Raw genomic sequence first — 20,374 nt, 5'->3', positions numbered from 1 at the left:
TCGACATAATAATTAATGAAATTATACTTTTGTTATACACGTCTCCAATTAACTTATTAAATCGCAAGGAAACCTTATAAAGTAAATAACTAAACTTTTAATGGTTTAATGAATACGTTCTGAGTATTTCTTAGCATTAATTCTATTTTTTTAAAATAACTTCAAAGCTTTAAAGAATTGTTATTTTTAGTATTAAATCTTATTAAAAACAATTTAATTTAAAAATATACTATACGTGGAAATTGTCATTTTTTTACCGGTTTTTGAGGGTATTAATCATTTTCTTACTAAATTTTGCCGGTATAGAAGTTTTGCAATAATTTTTTTAATTGTCATGCATTACATGCATCCACATAAATTATTATCAAAAAAAATATATATTTAATTTTAAATTAATAAAAATTTCCAGTTACTAATATAAAATTGATTTATTTTGGAATGTATTAAATTGTTTAAATCGTTCTTTTTTTTTTATTTTTAAGAGGAATTTATGAAAGATGTAAAAAAATACTTAAAAAAAAACATTATCGTAATTGAATAAATAAAATATTAGTATTTAAAATCAATTTATTTATATTTAGAGATTTTTGGTTCTCATTCAAGTTAAACTATTTTTCATTTAGAATATATACTACTGTACAACATTTATAGAGTGTTTTGGCGGGAAGTTTGAATATGACAGTAATACAATATAGTAATTAAATTTTGTCAAAGAAATGATTTTGAAAGGTTGGAAGTAATGAAGGAATGCCACTATTCAGTTTTACAGGTTGATTACAAAGCAACTTTTGATGAGATTCGTCAATCATATAAACAATTATCATTAAAATGGCATCCTGACAAAAATAGAAATAATGTTGAAGAAGCTACTCATAGATTTCAACTGATAGCAGCAGCTTATGAGGTACTGAGTGATCCTAATGAGAGAGCTTGGTACGATTCTCATAGAAAGCAGATACTATCAGAGGGAAATACAAAAATGTATAATGAAAATGATCCAGATTATGATCCATCTGAAATGAATTTATGGAAGTATTTTTCAAGAGATGTTTTTGAAGACTTTAATGATGAAAAGAATGGATTTTATACGGTTTATAGTAAATTATTTGAGGATATTATAGAAGAAGAAATTAAATATCTATCAAAAGATTCGAGTGATTATACATTTTGGAAGAATGCTAATAAATTTGGAGATAGTAAAACAAACCTGGAAATTGTTATGGAATTTTATAGTTTTTGGAGTAATTTTTCATCTACACGTACATTTTCTTGGAAAGATATATGGAATTTGAATCAAGCTCAAAATAGGCAAATAAGAAGAGCAATGGAAGCTGAGAATAACAAGGAAAGAAAGAAAGGTAAAAAAGAGTACAATGAAACAATTAGGAAGCTTGTAGAGTATGTTAAGAAGCGTGATCCAAGAGTCATTTCTTATATGAGGAATAAGTCTGAGAAAATTATGAAATTGCAGAAAGAGAAAGAAATACAGAAAAAAATGGAGGAGGAGGTGAGAAGGAGAGCAAGAGATGAAGCTAGAATTGAAGAGATGAAAAGAATGGAGGAGTTGGATGCCGAGAGAAGGGAATTGTACGGGAATGATTGTCTTCAAGAAGGCGATCGAGATATTGAATGCTATGAGACTTTCATTTACACTTGTAAATTATGTAATAAAACTTTTAAAAGTGAGCAACAACTTAATTCCCATATTAAGAGTAAGAGACATATCTCCAAACTTAATGATTTGAAGAAGAATGACCCAAAAAAGTTTGATTCTTTTATGAATAAGGTCGATAGTACAGAAGAAACAGATGATAATCAGGCAGAATCTGATTCTTTAGATAATGAAAAACAAAGTGAGAACATCTTTAATTCTAGGTTTGGACCAGAAGAAAGAGAAGAAGCGAGCTCTTTAGACGATGATAGGAAACTTCCAGAGGAGAGGGTGGATAAAGAAGAGGAAAACGAGAAAGATGACGAAGACGAAGAAGAGGAAGAGGAAGAGGAAGAGGATGACGAAATCAGTGTTGAAAAGATCACAGAAATGATGGACAATTTAAACAGAAGGAGCAACAAAGGTAAAGGCAGGTTAAATAGTTTTGAGGACTCAGCAAACATGGAGGATGGAGTTGAAACGGTAAAAGGTAGTAAAAAATCAAAAGGGAAGAAAAAGGTTGATAAAACCACAAAAAGAAACACTAATAATAATAATAATAATAATAATAATAATGTTAATAATGACAAAGAAATTATGTGGAAATGTTTAGTTTGCAACCAAGTTTTTGAGTCAAGAAACAAGTTATTTATTCATGTAAAAGAAAAAAATCATGCTCAAATAAAGAGTAACAGCAATTATAAGAATTCAAAAGTTAAAAAGTAAGATTATTAAACATTAATTATTGCATAATATTACTTTAAATTTCCAGTAGTTTTCACTACTTGAAGTTTTGTTAATTTCTGGATTATTTTTAGACAATCTATCCTCAAAATTTAGGTTATCTTCGTCTTTGTATCCAAAAGAAAGAATATCATTTGAATTTAAAATCTTGTTCTTAATCTTAACATTATTAACATAAGTCCCATTAACAGAATTGCAGTCAACAAGACAAATTTGGTCTTTACCTTGACTGTTCTTCTTAACAAATATATAAGCGTGATTTCTAGATAGCTTCAGTAAATTCTTATTTGGAGTTGTTTTACCAGGAAAGTCACAATCAGGATTTCTTCCAATCTTTATTCCGCTATTTCCAACTTGAACCAAAATCTTTTTTTTCGAATTCTTGCTATTTGTATGTATATGTTCCAAAATACAAACAGGGTTCGTAAAATTTCCTGAATTCATTATAGTATTCTCAATACTACTGTTTATTGATTTTATTCTATTATTAATATCCTCAATTTCACTATTTAAGTAATTAAAACTACTATTTTGTGTATAACTTTCCTGTGAAGATTCAATCTTTCTAAACCTTTTATGCGAGTTCAGAATCTCGTATTCATCATCCTCCTGTTCTATTTCATCATCCTCTTTGGATTTTTCACTTTGAATATCTTGGCTTCTTTTCATTTCCACAGAATCCTCAAACTCACTACATTCTATTGAATCTGAATAAAATTCTTCTTCTTCCTGTAAATTAAACCCTTTCATTAATCTAATTTTCCAAAATGTATTTCCTGTTTATTCTTAATTAAATGTTTCTTATCTTTCAATTCTAATACTTATTACTTTTACTTTTTTACCGTTACCTTATGTATTTTTGTGAGGCGCAAGTTCCCGCCAAAACATGTACATGTCACGCCAATCCACTTAAAATAAATATATAAAATACAGAAATAAAAATAAAAGAAAAATTGAAAAAACTATTAAATTAGGTATTCCTAGGTAGTTCAAGTATGAATGTGAAATTCTCCTGCGAAAAATGAAGGAAAACTCTCTTGTATTTTAAGGTATATAATGCTGGAAAATTGGTGCATACAAAGCCCATCTTACCCTTAGTAAACTTTGATTTTTTTATTTTTTTTGTTATTATTGGAGCTATTAATTATGTTCCTAAGTTTATTGATTTGTCTCTTTACCTTCCCTGAGTTACAATTTTGGTTAAATGTGTTTAAGTAATCGTTGGATTCTGAAATCTTCTGTTCTAAAATATTGTTGATATTAGAGTCACTTCCAAGTACAATAATAGACTTTGAAAGAGAAATTAAGGATTTAAGTAACTCCAATCTTTGAATTTCTGTGGTAAATTTAATATTTTCTAAATCAGAAGAAACTTTTCTAACATTTTCCTGTGTAGTATCATCTGTAATGCAATTATCAATCATTTTTATCACAACTTGGACCATATCTCGTATTTGTTTATTATTATTTCCATCTGAGTCTTCCGAACAAGTACTACATACTACAAGAATATGATTAATTAAAGTAGTATATTCTCTAAGTTGATAAGAACTTTTCGAGAATTTAATTGTTTCCTCGAAGTTATTAATGAAGTTTTGAGTTAAAAACCTAAAAGAGTTTTTATTATTTGAGTTATTAATTCTATATATAAGTTTGGTCAAGAATGAGCATGTAACAATTCCAAATCTTTTTTGTCCGATCCATTTCTTCATTAAATCTTGAGTTATAAGTTGAGCAACTGTACCATTTTCTCCATCAATCATTACAATTAAAGCAATCAAATTGATTGATAATGTCTCAAAATTCTTTGAATAACTCTCCATCTTACTTCTAAGTTGTTTTCCATTGCTTTTCTTATTCCAACGGCTCATTGTCTGAGGCTCAACAATGGGTTTCCCAATGATATGAATTAAAAGTTTAAATAAATCTCCCAAATCATTCAAATGTGTGTTGGTATGTTCCTTTAAAATATCTAAATGCATTAACTTGTTTATAATTGAAGATAGCTTATTAACATAATCTGAAAAAATTGTCAAATTGCTTTTAATAGAATAGTATAGAGCATGCTTAAATCCCAAGCGGAGTCCTTCCAGTAATAATATAATTGTACGTATTAAATCAGTACAGATCTCTCCATTTATTCCATTTCTAGGTTTATATTGCTCAGAAATCAAAGATAAAATCTCCAACATTCTTAATTTATTTTGCATCTCGTTGTTGATTCTTTGAATTTGTAATTTTTCTTGCTCCTTTTGTTCTTTTTGTCTTTCATATTTGGGAGGTAGTGGAGTATTTTCATCATTTAATAAGTGAGAAATTATGGCATCGTTGTCATTATATGATATGATCTCATCCTTGTTAACCCCAATATTATCATCATTATCAGTATTATCCTCATCTTCTTCGTAGTCATCATTGAAAAATTCATGTTCTTTTGAAAATATATTTGGTTTCAATAACTGTGAAACTTCGTCCTTATCCAGAGAAGAACTATGCTTAGAATCTCTACCCTTAAATTCAGTAACTGTTTCATTATCATAACCTGTATCAGCTTCAACTTCAACTTCTGATTCTATATCATCATAATTCTCATCATTTCCATCTATTAAGTTTGAGTGAACATTCCATAAATCCGGAAGCTGAGCAATTTTTCGTGAAAGTTCCAAAAGAAGTTTTGTGTTTAAGTTGCTTGAAATATCCAAAGTTCTTACATTCAGTTGGAATAAAAGGCTTAAACCTGCAAGGCAGCTTGGATAATCATCATCCTCACCAAAATAATCACTTTGTTTTTGCAAATTATTAGATTCATTTGTGATATCCAACTTAATCATTGAATTGAAGAATACATCTAGTCTTTTGCGTTTATCACTATCCGATTTTAATAAAGATGAAATCATATCCAAGATAAAACTTGAATTACAGTCTTCCATTATATAATACAAGAGTAAGCAACTCTCAATAAGGCTAGATGAAATCTCAAATCTAGTCTTTGGAATTCTTCTTTCTGTTAAAGAAGTAAAAAGCTTCTTATTCTTATTAAATAGCTTTTTATTGCCTTCAAAGTTAATAGAATGATTAATCTTGTCAAATAAGGCAGTAATACTATTTGCATAGGAGGAAACCACTTCAATAATAACAGAATCTACACAAGTATCGTCTTTTTGAATATCTGCCAGTAAAAGAACTATATCACTGGTACATTTGCCAATAATCTTCTCCATTCTAGGAAAGATCATTTGGCGATAATTCTCAACCCATCTTTCGTTAGAAGTTCCAAATGTTATAATAGAATCTAGTAAAGGATACACCTGAGATGAAAGCTTTAATACAAGTTGTGAAATGTTCTTCTCTAACCCAATCTTTGAAGAATTGAATGAAACCTGTACAAATTCCAACATTATGTTATGGATCCATTGCACTTTCTTCCAATATATATTTACTTTTTCATTATCCTCTTCTGTTTTGTTTGCATTTAAGTTCGAGTCATCCATAGACACATCAACTTGGTCATTATCATTGAAATCTAATTTATTTTGTTTGTTGTTTGTTTGTTTACTTTCATCAACATACTCTTTTAAGATCTCATCTATTATAAGTATACCCTGTGAAATGATAATAGAATCTAAAGAATTATTTTCTTCTTGAACCAAAAGATCTGAGAAAATTCGAATCAAATGTTTCATTTTAGCTCCTGTTTTTAACATTAAAGACTTAAGAATAATCCAAAAAAGTCCCACCCTTTCCTTCCCAGAAATCAAAATCGGTTTCTCTAAGGTTTCTTTAAGAGTTATAAGTTGAGAAATTAGATTACTTTCAGTCCCTGATAAAGAAATAGTACTTTCATCCCAAAATAAAGCAATTATCATATCATTCATCACAAAAGGAACCAAATTTCTGATATGAGTTTCCAAGTTAACGCTTTGATTGGGAGATTTCAATCTTTTTTGATTTTCAGTAACTACTGCATCTATAGTGCCAAATATAAACCTTGAAAAATCTTGAATTTGATTAATTTGAGAGTTATTAATCAAGTGAGATTCAATTCCTTTACCTGTAATAATATCGACCAATGTTTGTAGGAATATAGTGGAAAATGATGATAAAGGATTTCTCTCATTTAAAGAAGTCTTAAGAGCCCAGTTCAGTGACTTTGAATGACCAGAAATGAAGTTTTTTAAAGTCTTTACAAAAGACTTTTCTGAGAAATTACATTTCTTGGGTAAAAATGCAAAGTGTTTAAGGTGAATAAGTATTTGGAGGATCATTCTTGCTCCAAAATAGTGTTTTTGTGGGGAATAAATTCCTGAAAAGTACTTTTCTTCAATCTCCTTAATTAGATCAGAAATCAATATACTAGATATTTTATCATTCAAAAGAGGAGATTTTAATATATAAGTTAGTAACATAAATAAAAAGCTTGGGATTCTTGGACTGAATAACGATAAATATTGAATTTGAGCAAGAATAATTTCCCATCTATTCTTCAAAAAAGGGTATCCTGGATTAAACATAAGCTTATTCCAGTCCTCCCATTTATCACTAATGCGTACAGATATATCACAAGTCTGAGAAATCTCACAGCATCCAGCAGCCCCATTAATAACAATTCCATCTTTACTTTCAAGAAATAGTCTTAACTTTAGAAATAAAGATAATATAGGGATCTGGGATGCTAATTGATTCTTTTTAGTTTCATTTATTTCAGGTTTGTCCAAAAATCGTGTGTCAAAAACATTCCCAAGTCTTGATGAAATGTACTTAATTGGTAATCTTGGATCATATTCACAACAGTCTTTAACAATCAAATATATAATTTCGCAAACCATATCCTGTAGGTACATCTTTACTCCATAAATCATCCACAGATTTTCAATAGTCTGTTCTATATAGGGTCTTGAAACATTCTTTTTGAAAAATCCAGTCTTAATTATAGCCAAATACCCAAGAAGAAGCCCAATAATCCTGTCTCTAATATCTCCAACAGCTCCAGATGAAGCTTTTCCCTTAATTTCCTTTTTCATCCCCTCCAAATAATGCTTCTCAAGTCCCTGCAAAACATCAGATACTGGAACCTTATATCTATTAAGTACAATCGATAAGCAAGTACTGTATCCTCTCCTTACACACTCTCTCTGAGACTCCAAACCTTTGATAAGTCGGCTCAACGTATATTCTAAATCTGCTCTACCATTTTTTACTTCTGATAAAGTTACAATAGATTTTGCACTTCCATCCTTAACTTTGGGATTATTCGAATTCTTAACAGAATTATCAAGGCAACTTATAATTCCCTCTATAGAGGAAACCGAAGTCTTCTCTTCAAAACTTCCTAAATCCCAAAAGTACTGCAAAAATTCGGGACTATCCATTTTCTGATTTTTTTTGTCAAAATGTCAAGACGGAACCTCTTAAAAGAGAGAGCCCGCCCAAACTGAGGCCTTTATGTTTTTAATTATGGGAAGATAATATAAATAATTTACCTCCAAATTAAATAGCAAAAAAAATTGTAAATTATGATAATTAATTTCCATGCAAGGAAAACTGAAATAAATTTTTAAATAGGAATTTAGCATTGAATTACTCAAACCTTTGGATATTTTCAAAGTCCAAATATGCCATTACGAAAGGTTCCATATCTTTAATGCAATCATCTTCAATGTCGTTTTTGAGGACTTCGTAGTGTTTATCATTCACATTAAACTTGAAAATGATTTCTTGAATATCTCTTGAGTCCATTTCAGAGTATGAAAATAAGAATTTCAGCTCTTCATTTGTGAAATTAATCTCCTGCTTAGCTCCTCCTAGAAATGACCTAGCCAAACCAGTCTTGTGTAGTTGTAGTCTGAACTTCCAATCTTCAATTGTTCCGGCTGCTATTAACCTGAAAGAATACGTATTAGTTGAATTTTCACAAGATGGTTAAGCTACCAATACAAAGAATTCTTACCTGTATACGATTACGTCTTTTTTTTGACCAATTCTATAAGCTCTTCCTATGGCCTGCTCATCCAGAGTAGGATTCCAATGTGGTTCTACTAGAATTATCCTGTTAGCACTGGTTAGGTTAAGACCAGTAGATCCAATATGCTTAGATAACAACAAGATCCTTTTTTCCTGAAGATTTAATTAGTAAAATTGTGAATGTAACTTAACTACTTACCTTATTGTTGTTGAATGAACTGATACTGGTGTTACGTTCCTCCAGAGACTGTTTTCCTTCCAGTCTTTCCCACCCAACTTTGTTTGGAATCAAGATTGTAAGTTCCACCAAATCTAACATTAGTAAGCTTTCCGAAAACACTAAGATCTTATTATCATTAGACTTAAGGAGCTTAGGAATGACCATGTTAAGTATTTGTAGCTTAGTACTTTGTTCTCTTAGAACCTCAATATCAAGCTGAGGCAGTTTAGATGCAGAACTAAATATTAAGGTATTTTGTGAAGGTATACTTGTTTCTTGTTTAGGTGAAAAGTTTTCCAGCTTATAATTAGTCATTTCTTCGTAATCTTCTTCTATCTTATCTTGTCTTTTGTTTTTAAGTAAAAATCTCCAAGACTGGAATTCTGGTTTGAGTAGAAGTAAGGGATGTTTACAAACTTTGAGTAGATATATAATAACTTCTAAAATTTCTCCATTTTTTTGCTTATTTTGAGAAATTATATCTGATCTATTAATTATTTTGGAAATTAAGTGGCTATCCAGGACTTCTATATAAGATTCCGACTGATCTCTAGATAGATTATGCCACAAAACAATATCATACTTTTTTATCTTGAAAAGATCATTAGAGAGCTTCTGAGCTTCGAAATTACTGTCAACTACTTTTACATTGGAAACTATTTGTTTTGTTCTTCTTAATATGAAAGGCTTAATAACACATTTTAGTTTATTAATAGTTAATTCAGAAACTTTCTTTTCTTTTTCCGGTATATTCTTGTTGTTTAATTTACTAATATGTCTAGCATAGTTGTAATTAAATGCTTGGATATTCTTTCCAAGTAGATTTGGCTTAACGCATTGTATTAATGACCAAAGCTCCGTTAAACTATTTTGAAAAGGAGTACCAGTACACAAAATAATGCAATAGCTTCTCAAGGTTTGTACTTCCTTAAAAAGTTTTGTTTTACAATTCTTTAATTTGTGAGCTTCATCCATAATCACAATATCCCATGGAATATTAAAGTCATCATCCGACTTTTTATTTTGTAAAATTTCCTTGAAATAATCTTCAGGAGTAACTTTAGTTCCTAAATGGTTCCTTAAAAATTTACAATTAACATTTCTTAAATTTACATTACGTAATTTGTGAACATCATTTCTTAATGTCTCAAAAGTAGTAATCAAAATCCCACCTATTCTGCTTGAATACAAGTTTTTTAATGCTTCATCTCGTAGGTTTGAAGCTCCATGATAAATAAATTTTGGAATTTTTGGGCACCAATTATCTAACTCATTTTTCCATTGTAAAATTAAACTAGCAGGAAGTACTATTAGTATAAAAGTTGCAATTTCTGACCTATATAAAGCCCCAACAAAAACACAAACTTGAACAGTCTTTCCAAGTCCCATTTCATCTGCTAATATTCCTCCCTCACTTCTTTTGAATCTGTTCCACATCCATCTCACACCATCATACTGATGTGGATGCGCTCTTAAATTTCCATATATCTTTGGTGAAACATATAACTTCCTCCTAATTCTTCCTGAATTACTTTTTAAATAATATTCGATTTTACTTGAATTCCAGTACCACCCAGCATGTAATTGGTAAGGAGGATCCATATGATCTTGCTCCTCGTCAATCTCATTTATTTGATCATTATTATCTTCAGAATCTGAAATCGGGACTTTTGAGAAAAATGAATCGTCAAACAGTAAGCCTTCAAGTTGTTCTGTTTCTGACTCTTCATCAATTATGTGAATTACTTCCTGCTTCCCTTCAACTTCTACCTCATTTATTAGTTGCGTTCTCCTCCTTTCAATATTCTCGGAGCCAGCTTTTTTTTTAGGTATTTTGCCTTTTTCAGATATCGTTACATTCTCTATCTTGTTAATTAAATCATCCAAATTATCTTCATCCACGATTATACTTTCTTTTTTGGATTTATCTTCCTCTCTAGAAAATTCCGTAGTACATTCTGAAAAACACAGATCTTTTTTCTTTCCCATCATTTATAAAAAAAATTGATGCTCTTTATATTATGTTATATAGCTCCATCTCTAAAAAAAAAAACTTTGCTTTCTTTACTATTTATCTATACTTCTATTTGTCTTCCTGGCTAAGTATTCAATTATTACTTTGCTCAAAATTTAAATAATAAAAATATATCAAAATATTCTTCTACTTATTTTATTAAAAATTTCACAACTTTTTTCATTTCAAAACTTGATTATTTACCGGTATATAAATATTTTCTTAAAAAAAAAAAAAATGCGTCCACATGCAATATTGATACCGGTATAGATGCAAGTTTTTTCTAAAAATTTCATGTAATCATTTTTCATGTGGACAAAATGATTAATAATAATTTTTATGTAATAAATTTATCGCTATTTGATTAAATCAATTATTTTTTATAAAAAATATCTATGTGTTTTTTGATGTGTAAATATATGCATTAAAAAATATATAAATGTAATTAATAATGAATATACTTGAAAGTGAATGGTACAAAAATTGTAATTGGTATCATATATACCCAATAGGAATATGCGGTGTGGAAAGAATTAACTCTGAAAAAATTGAAAGAATAAACAAATTAGAAGAGTTGGGTTCAAAATTATGGATTGATCATTTAAAAAATTTGAATATTGGTGGAATATATATAGGGCCTGTTTTTGAGTCAGTGGCCCATGGATATGATACAACAGACTTATTTTCAATAGATAAAAGGCTTGGAAGCAATGAAGATTTTAGAAATTTGATAAAAGTGTATCATTCAAATGGAATTAAGGTAATTATTGATGCTGTATTTAATCATGTTGGTAGAAATTTCTTTGCATTCAACGACATTAAGATAAATGGTAAGCATTCCAAATACTGTGATTGGTTTAAAGGCTTGGATTTTTCAAAAAAGTCTCAAAAGGGCGACAACTTTACATATACTCCATGGGAAGGTTATTATGAGTTGGTGACTCTAAATCACGAAAATTGTCAAGTAAGAAAATACTTATATGATGCTGTGGAGTTTTGGTTTAATGAATATGAAATTGACGGATTAAGATTAGATGCTGCTGACTGTATTTCTATTGACTTTTGGAGAATGTTTAGGGATTTTTGCAAGACTAAATTCGGAGAAAAATTTGCTTTATTAGCAGAAATAATTCATGGTGACCAAAGACTATGGGTAAGGCCAAACCAATCTGCTAGTATTAAATATGAATATAAAAACCAGCCATTCGATGGGGTAACTAATTATGTTTTGTGGGATGCAATATGGAAATCTCACCGTTTTAATAATCTTGAATTGCTTGCAAAAGTGATTTCTCAGCAGAATGATTTGTTGATTAGTGGATGGATGTATAATTTTGTCGATAATCACGACGTAACTAGAATAGCAAGTCAAGTTGAAATTGAAGATGATCTTTTAACTATATTTATACTCCTATTCACTCTAAATGGATCTCCTTCAATTTATTATGGAAGCGAATTCAAATTTAAAGGAGTTAAAGGCCATGGGAGACAAGCAGATTTCCAACTTAGGCCAAAACTTACTCTTAAGGACCTTGAATGGCTTAATTCTGATAAAAATGATGGATTTTTAGCTTTAATCAAGTTTGTTTCTCAAATCAGAGGTCATAAAATTATAGGCAAGGTTTTAACTCAAGGTGAATACTCATTACTATTAAATACAAAAACTTTGCTAGTATTTGAAAGACGTATTAAAGAAGAGTTTATTTTAGTGGCAATTAACATTCATACAAAACCAGTTGAAGAAATTGAAATAGATTGGAGAAACAAGGATGGGTCTTGGAGAGATATTTTATCACCTTCAGATACTTATTGTTCTAAAAATGGAAAAATCAAAATAAATGTACTTTCAAATTGGGCAGTTATGATTTCATCATATGTTCCAAAGGTTTCTTATATTCAATACAAAATTAAAAAGTTCAAAAAAGTTTTATACAATATTCCTACTTTGGATAAGGGTGAGTTAATTACTGTGAATAAGGAGAATACTAATTAACGAACAACATTCAAGATTGACTTTATATTCTTTGAATACAAATGAGTGTATAGAAAAAAAGGAATTAAAAGGTTCAAATCATTAAACAAGTACTATAAGTCTAAAACATAAAAATTTAAAATAACTTCCAAATAATGAATGGCTTAAGGTCTTTGGTTTCAAATAAATTAAACAATAATCAACTTTTCTATTTATATTTCGAGGTTAATCCTCCAAGAATTGAGAATTTCTCACTGATTGAAGAATATGAATACTTCTCACCATTAATTATATAAGTTGACATATCATTATTGAATTTTGCAGAGCTTCCTAGATATGAAGTTCCGCTATAAATTTCAGGTGAAATATTGGACATTTTTGAGCTCAACCTGTCAGAATATGCAACAAAAGCAACAATCACAGTAATATCATCAGGCTTTCCACCTTCAATATGTCTATTGACATCAATCAAAGCTCCTTCACTAAAAGGTGTTACTTTTGCCTTTGATCCTGAAGGAACATTATTTGCAGCTTTTAAGGCATAAGTAAGTAACTCTTTGGCAATATAATCTGCCACCATGATGGGGTTATCATCAAAAACCCTACCATACCTTCTTTTTGCTTGATTCGCAATATCAATAATATCTTCATCAAAAATATTATCAAATATCCCATCAGTACCAATAATTATCAAGTCTCCTGGATTTACATCAACCCTAAAAGACTGAACTACGTTTGCAGCTCTTTTTAAGATTTCTTCATTTGAGCAGTTAATGTCTGGCATAATAGTAAGTTGGTGTGGACAGTTAAAGAAATGTTGCTGAACTTTACTTCTAGCAGTAATATCATATCCACCAACAGTTATATTTAGTGGTAATCTTCTTCTAGGATCTCCAGTAATAGGTTTTCTGTCTATTGGGTTTTCAATAAATGGTATAGGTGGAAGATTCTGCGGCTCAATATTTGAAGGTCTCAAAACAATCATTTGAGAATCGCCAACATTTGAGACCCAAAGTTGGTTACCATCAAGAAAGCAAAGCAAGCAAGTTGTAGATCCATAAGAAGCACAGTTTGAACAAGATCTACATAGTATATGTTTTAAGAACTCATAAGAATAAAATGGAATCGAATTTTTATGAAATATCTTCTGTGACACTGAATCAAACTGTACTCTATTATTTTCTCTAATATTACAGAGCTCAACGCAATTTTTTAGTAATTCAGAAGGTAACTGGCTTGGATCGAATCCCTCAGATTCTACAGAAGACACTCCATCAGCTATTCCAAGTAAATTCCATGAAACTAACCATGAATCTGCATTAATACTACTTTTCTGTTGCTTTAATTCATGCTGAGAAGAAATTGCTGCTCCAAAGAAGCTGAGCTCATCAGCTCTACTAAAATCCAACTCCTTGGCAGTATCCTCCAACATTTTTTTTGCAAAGCTTCCCTGTTGAAAACAACCACATATGAATTCGCTGGCAGCATTCCACATTTTCAAACTGATCTTAAAATTTTGAAAAAAAGAAAAAAAGGAAATATGATAATATCTACTCTTGATTTGGTCTATTATTCAACTTAAAAAAATTCCAGATTGTAATTCAATTCAGCTATTTTTCCAGTCCAATTATTATTTACGTAAATTATTTTAAAACTATCTGCAATTAAAAACTTTATTCAGTGTAAAAGCATAAGAATACATACATTAAAATAAATGTTCGCCTATTGACCACTTTTTTTTTCAAGTCCCCATAAAACAACTATTGTTAATAAATAAATATGTTTAATTACTTTTTCCTATTACTAGTTGTAAATTGGGAATAATTAATTTACAAATTTATATTTATTTACTTCATTAAATATATTATATATTCAACTGTGAACCTCAAAATTTTTTTTAAGTCAATTACCAAAAAAAATGTATTTTTTTAATGGCAATCCTCATAAGTTTATTTTTTTTTACACATATATAGATTCATATACAAATTCATGCACATGTTGGCGCCAAACTTTTGGCGCCGGTTTGGCACTTATTTGGTATTAAGTAAAAATAAAAGTAAAATCAGATAAAATTTGGGAGGGGAGAAAGGGAAAAACAAGTGGGGGAATTGATTGAAATGGTTGGAAACAAAGAGATTTGAGTGAATACGGTGCTTAGAGTAACATACTATATTATTTATAAAGAATGTTGCAACTAAAAAGAGATAATCTGCAGATGAGTATCATTTCTCAGATCTGTGGAAGTTTTAGTGACATTTACATCATCATAAAAAATGAATTTTGTAAATTTTAGGCTGGAACTTTTACTGGAATGAGTGTTGTTGATATTAGATAAAGAATTAGAGTTTAAATGGTGTAAATCAAAAATATTTAGAAAAGTATCTGGAATAAAATAATTGTTAAAATCAGGTCCAACAACTTTACTGACTGGAAATACTGAAATGAAGTATAGAAAATCTTCTCGTGAAAATGTTAAACTTTTAAGGAGATAATTGTTGAAATTGGAGTTATAAAATTGCGAGCAATTATTGTCTAATGAAATAAGTTCCCCATGCCCAAGAAGAGTCAAAAAATCTTTTGATAAATTTGAATTGGAGAATTGACCACAAATCATGAATGAAATTATGTTATGGAAGTTTATAGTGATTAGATTATTTTCTATCTTATCAAATTCGATTTGAGGATTGAAAATTAGCTCGCTAATAAAATTCTTCCAGATAATCTCTTTTATGGAATATCTTAAAGATTTAATACAAGATATCTGTTTATTAATAGAGTAGAAATAAGTGAAGTTGACATTTGCAAGAATTAATCTTTTAAAATTTGAGAAACTACCTTTCACATCAAATTCCCAAAAAATAATACTTTGCTTCTTAAGATTATAATTATCAGAGACCTCAAATCTTATTTTAGACCTGTTTTCTAGATAGACATTACCACGAAGATACGAGTACCATAAAAACATATTATTTAGATCAATTTTGAAGAATCTTATTATTTTGTTAAAGAAAGGTGTAAATAAAGTCGGGCCAGTTTTGTGAAACTCCTCATACTTTCTAAAGTTTTTTGAATTCCCAATTCTTAAAATAGAATTTAAATCAGATTCTTCAAAATTGTGATTTACACATATTATATCACATTTTGAAGCCATTTCCTTGAGATAATGAGCACTAAGACGATTACATAGTCCCACATTTCCAACCAATATATTAACACAATTACTAGTTTTCATTATTTAAGAAAAAGTATATACAGTTATTTTTCAAAGTACATTATTTTTATTCAGAGTTCTCCATTATTTAACCAGAGTGAAATAAATTGGGGAAGAAAATGTCAAGAGTAGATTTTCTTTGATTTTAATATTCAGTGATAATGGTAATTACAGACTTTAAAACATTCTATTAATTGTATTTTTTAGTCATTACTGGCCAATTATTCACTTATGATTATTCTGCCTTATATATAATTCCAAAATGTAAAGAAATCTAATATTTTAATAGGGAATTAGTTTATATTAATTAATTTATAGGTCTGTGTATTATTGCTAATGAGTTATATACCGATCATGTATTAACTATCACTTTTCTATTAAAACAAAAACTCTTTTTCTATTAAAATAATAATTTTTTTCAAAGAAAAATTATTTTATTTAATTTCACAAATAATTCATCTTTGACTTAGTTTTGCTCTTTAAAAAAACCTTTTTTATAGTTTTTCATTGCCCTTTATAATACTACAATTATCGGGTGGGGGGTAATGTTATGGCGCCAAAAGTTTTATTAATTAATATGCAATATAAGAAATTGAGGTCGAAATTTGGTATAATATTAAAAATAACTTAAGATTATAATGATTATTGAGCTAATTGAGGGTTTTGGTGCTTAAATACTTTGATTTTGCATATAATTTGAAGCTTTATGGTCTAAATAGCGTGTTATAAGTAAAACTTCAAAGTAAACAAGTTTTGTTAAGTTTAAGTCTGTAAGATGGAAGTACCAACAAGAATGGGATTTAGCACTGGGATAGGAGCCGGGTCTGGAACTGTTTCTGGAATAGGATCTGGGTTAGGACTAGGAACAGGAGTTGGATCAGGACAAGTCGGTGGTGGAGTCGGGGGGGATCTTGGTGCAGGAACTGGATTAACAAAGTCTCAGGTTAGAGCTTACAAGATTGAAGCGGGAAGCGAGCTTAGAATAATTGCTCATCAGAGTCAACCTTGCACAATTAGACTGTACTCATCGTCATCATCAGGCGCAGGAGCAATATCAGGAACAACAGGAGGGTCTCAAATAAACGTGATGACAACAGCAGAGATATTTGGAGCTGAACTCCCTCCAGATGTGGATATGAAGATTGCTCCGTTGTCTAGAATTGCAATATATACTTGGCATGGATGTATTTTACAAATAAGAGGATTGGTACAACAAGAATATGAAAGTGTGAATAAAAGCATGAAAGAGTATATGGAGGTTATTCAGGTATTAGACAATAGAAGAAACTTTTCAAAACTTCACGGAACTTTGGGTCCAAGAGTTATGGTAACAGGATCATCTAATTCAGGTAAATCCACCTTGTGTCAGATTCTTTGTAATTATGCAGCAAGAAGAGGATATACACCATTATTTATAGATTTGGACCCAAGAGGATCTACAGATAAAGCGAATATGCAGTTTCCAGCAGGAACTATTGGAGCAACGAAAGTTGACGAGTTTTTTCTTCATGGTAAAGAATTAAAAAACCCACTATCATTCTTTTTTGGTCATTTAAATGTAACAGATGATCTCCAGTTATACCTATATTTGTGTAGATTGCTAAGTGGTGCTATATCATTAAGAAGCCAAAACAACCAAGATACCAACTCCCAAGCCTCAGGATTTATAATGAATGCTCCATTTCAGCCATCCAATGATCTTTTGAAAGAGCTCATTTCAATCTTTGACATTGATGTTGTAGTAGTAATGGACGATCCAAGTACTCAACATTACTTAGCAGATCAGTACGACTATAAGGAGCCCCAAAGTTATGATGTCTTAGAAAAACAACATCTAGAAGAGTCAGGAAATGCCAGTAGCTCAATCTCGGATCAAGAAAATAATGATAATAAGCTAAATAACGAAAAGCAGTTTGAAAAACTACCCAAAATTTCTGTTGTTGGAGTCTCCAAATCAGATGGAGTTATCAGTATTACCTCACAAAGGCTTACGGAAATAAGAAGAGAATGTTTGAAATCTTACTTTTTTGGTACACCAGAGTTCCCGCTTAAACCTCACACAATTAATCTCAAAGTAATACCTATGGGAGATGACGGTAAGTCACTAATTAATACCAATACTCTTGTTTCAAGTACCTGGTGTCATCTTGTTGAACTCCAAATTGCTTCTTTACCTGCATCAGCTTTACCAGCAGATCAAGATGTATCTATGATTGACAATCAGGCTCAAATTCTTCCATATAATAAACCTCTTAAAAATTTAGTTAATACCATAGCAGGAATTTGCCATACAAAAAATTCAACTTACGCGCCAATTTCCTCTCTGGCAGGTATTGTGCATATTAGAGCAGTGCATGAGGACAATAATGCCGGTATAGAAGACATGCAACAAAATCGTCCACAAATAAATAATGCAAATATGACATTCCCTACTATAGAAGTTTGGTGCCCAGGATTGAATGAGCATGGAGAATTTCCATCTCATTATATACTTGTAGGCAACACACAAAAATTAAAGTTTCATTTAGAGTAGAAGTGTAGAATAGAGGAGGGGAAAAAGTAAATCATTTTAATTCATTTCATAGCAACATTCATATTAGTAAGTGTTTTTTCTTTTAATTTTTGGCGGTTCCTAGCAACAGAAATATAACATTTTGAAGAGAATTTAAATCTAATTTTTAATTATTCAAAAAAATTGCTAGTATTTGAATTTTCGTTATTTTTAATCAAATCTGAGTCCTCAATTATGGGAGTGAAATTTTTGTTGTGGTCTTGTACTTGGTGATTTTCATGCTTAACTTTTAGTTGTTGAATTTTGTTATTGGAAAGTGTGGATGTAATTGTTTGAACTCTGCAACTATCATTTTGAGCCGTTAACATATCATTATCTTCTAGTACAAATGCTCTAAACACATTCAGAATATTTTCATTTTTTATTTTTTCGTGGATAGATTTATCATGTTCTACTTGATTTAATGCATGTAAAGCTGTTTTGGTGCCTAATTTAGATGTTTTCAAATTATCACAGTTATTTTCACACTCTGGCTTAGATATAGAATCCATAGTAGTTATTTCGTCATTTTCAGTAGGTTTCCAAAAGTCATCACCATTATTATTTTGAGAAAATATTCTCTCACTCCATTTATCAGAAATCATATTTTCAAAATTACTCCTTCTTATTGCAAAGCCATTCCCTTGGTTGTTACAAATGTTTTCGTTATTAGTTAGAGGTTTTTGAGCTTGATAACTTAATTGATTGTTAGTAACAAATGGCTTGCTAACCCTATTTGCAATTAAAACTCCAGGAAAATTAGGAACCTGAATATTTTGAGTATATGGAAGTAAATAAACCTTAGATTCTCGTCTCTCAGCCAAACCATGAATTAAATGGCAATAGTAAGTATTACAATCTCCACGTTGAAATTGCTCACAAATCTTAGTCTTGTACATTAAAGGATGATAATTAATTTCTTCATAAGAGTGAGCAAAAGGGCACCCACCGCCCCTATTACAATGAGAAATTGAGCTTTCATCTTCTTTAATAATGATATCAGGACACAAAACCGGAATATATCTTATAGTACTTTGGTTTGAGAGGTAAAAAGGGCATCTTCTCGGCCAATAAATATTGTGAGAATACTGACATCTAGTAATTCCAAAATCACACCCCATTTGCTTTGACCTTCTACAAGGCTTTGTTCTAAATCTACATAAATCATTATCACTTAACAATCTTGGGCACGCCATATTCTTTTGAGTTTTCTTCTTTATATATTTATTCTCTAATTTATTATTTGCCAAAATTTTTCAAATCAACTTCTTAGTATTAGCTTTTTAAATTGTTCCAGTTAACAGTTAAAGATTACTTTGAAAATTTGAAAAACTAATCAATAAAATATTATCTTTAGCAACTTTATTTTATCAAAATTTTAAAAAAATATCAACAATAAAACATTACACTAATTAAACAATGATTTCTTTTATTGTTAATATTATTATTACTTAACACTTAATATTACTTATTAATTAATCCTACTATTTGATTTTTTTATTCCAAATACTTAACTTGCTTATTATTAATTTATATAATATAATATAATATAATATGTGTAAATTTAGATTATTTCTCATTTTACTTGACATTTACTTTCCCACACTTTTATTTCCTCCTTATAGTACTTTTACAATGTTTTTTCATTTTTAATTATTTTTACTTGAAAAGTTGGCGCCAATTTGCTTTTTCCTTATTTTAACAATATATTTTGTATTAATTATTTATTAATACACAATTCACTCTGATTGAACTTCAATATTTTAGAAAACATGTAAATTTTAACTTAAAATATTGTTTCAGAAATTTATCAAAGAAATCCTTTACTAATCATTTTTATCTATTAATTTTTTTATCAATTATAAATGCATGACAATGACATGTAAAATTTAGGCGGGAATATTTTTTGCAATAAATAATAAAAAATAAATACATCTTTAATTAAAATTACAAAAAGAAAAAAATAATAGAGAAACCTATTTAAAAATTCTTGCTTATTTTTCTACCATATTTTTAACTTATTAATTCTTTGAGCAGTTATTTTTTTGAG

General features: G+C 29.6%; 9 protein-coding genes across 9 annotated transcripts; 3 read left to right on the top strand and 6 right to left on the bottom strand.

Annotated features, from left to right (window-relative positions):
• Positions 1 to 739: 739 nt before the first annotated feature.
• On the top strand, positions 740 to 2,377 carry cubi_01981 (DnaJ domain-containing protein; the record flags this gene model as incomplete). Its single annotated transcript, XM_029018993.1, has 1 exon — positions 740 to 2,377. One exon carries the CDS (start codon positions 740 to 742, stop codon positions 2,375 to 2,377), a length of 1,638 nt encoding a protein of 545 aa, XP_028876467.1.
• Positions 2,378 to 2,389: 12 nt separating this feature from the next.
• On the bottom strand, positions 2,390 to 3,145 carry cubi_01980 (forkhead associated domain-containing protein; the record flags this gene model as incomplete). The annotated part of the gene is made up of 1 exon (XM_029018992.1): positions 2,390 to 3,145. One exon carries the CDS (start codon positions 3,143 to 3,145, stop codon positions 2,390 to 2,392), a length of 756 nt encoding a protein of 251 aa, XP_028876466.1.
• Positions 3,146 to 3,489: 344 nt separating this feature from the next.
• Positions 3,490 to 7,764, bottom strand: cubi_01979 (uncharacterized protein; the record flags this gene model as incomplete). The annotated part of the gene is made up of 1 exon (XM_029018991.1): positions 3,490 to 7,764. One exon carries the CDS (start codon positions 7,762 to 7,764, stop codon positions 3,490 to 3,492), a length of 4,275 nt encoding a protein of 1,424 aa, XP_028876465.1.
• Positions 7,765 to 7,972: 208 nt separating this feature from the next.
• Positions 7,973 to 10,568, bottom strand: cubi_01978 (uncharacterized protein; the record flags this gene model as incomplete). The annotated part of the gene is made up of 3 exons (XM_029018990.1): positions 7,973 to 8,276; positions 8,343 to 8,509; positions 8,556 to 10,568. The coding sequence occupies 3 exons, from the start codon at positions 10,566 to 10,568 to the stop codon at positions 7,973 to 7,975; spliced, it is 2,484 nt and encodes an 827-aa protein (XP_028876464.1).
• Positions 10,569 to 11,041: 473 nt separating this feature from the next.
• On the top strand, positions 11,042 to 12,583 carry cubi_01977 (alpha amylase; the record flags this gene model as incomplete). The annotated part of the gene is made up of 1 exon (XM_029018989.1): positions 11,042 to 12,583. One exon carries the CDS (start codon positions 11,042 to 11,044, stop codon positions 12,581 to 12,583), a length of 1,542 nt encoding a protein of 513 aa, XP_028876463.1.
• Positions 12,584 to 12,770: 187 nt separating this feature from the next.
• cubi_01976 (uncharacterized protein) lies at positions 12,771 to 14,057 on the bottom strand (the record flags this gene model as incomplete). Its single annotated transcript, XM_029018988.1, has 1 exon — positions 12,771 to 14,057. One exon carries the CDS (start codon positions 14,055 to 14,057, stop codon positions 12,771 to 12,773), a length of 1,287 nt encoding a protein of 428 aa, XP_028876462.1.
• A 699-nt stretch (positions 14,058 to 14,756) lies between these two features.
• Positions 14,757 to 15,794, bottom strand: cubi_01975 (uncharacterized protein; the record flags this gene model as incomplete). The annotated part of the gene is made up of 1 exon (XM_029018987.1): positions 14,757 to 15,794. One exon carries the CDS (start codon positions 15,792 to 15,794, stop codon positions 14,757 to 14,759), a length of 1,038 nt encoding a protein of 345 aa, XP_028876461.1.
• Positions 15,795 to 16,548: 754 nt separating this feature from the next.
• Positions 16,549 to 18,306, top strand: cubi_01974 (pre-mRNA cleavage complex II protein; the record flags this gene model as incomplete). Its single annotated transcript, XM_029018986.1, has 1 exon — positions 16,549 to 18,306. The coding sequence occupies one exon, from the start codon at positions 16,549 to 16,551 to the stop codon at positions 18,304 to 18,306; it is 1,758 nt and encodes a 585-aa protein (XP_028876460.1).
• A 149-nt stretch (positions 18,307 to 18,455) lies between these two features.
• cubi_01973 (uncharacterized protein) lies at positions 18,456 to 19,520 on the bottom strand (the record flags this gene model as incomplete). Its single annotated transcript, XM_029018985.1, has 1 exon — positions 18,456 to 19,520. One exon carries the CDS (start codon positions 19,518 to 19,520, stop codon positions 18,456 to 18,458), a length of 1,065 nt encoding a protein of 354 aa, XP_028876459.1.
• Between the last annotated feature and the right edge of the window lie 854 nt (positions 19,521 to 20,374).

This window comes from Cryptosporidium ubiquitum, assembly GCF_001865345.1.
Source record: "Cryptosporidium ubiquitum isolate 39726 chromosome Unknown contig_12, whole genome shotgun sequence".
In the NCBI taxonomy this organism is placed as follows: Eukaryota; Apicomplexa; class Conoidasida; order Eucoccidiorida; family Cryptosporidiidae; genus Cryptosporidium; species Cryptosporidium ubiquitum.
This window is presented reverse-complemented; position numbering and strand designations above follow the sequence as displayed.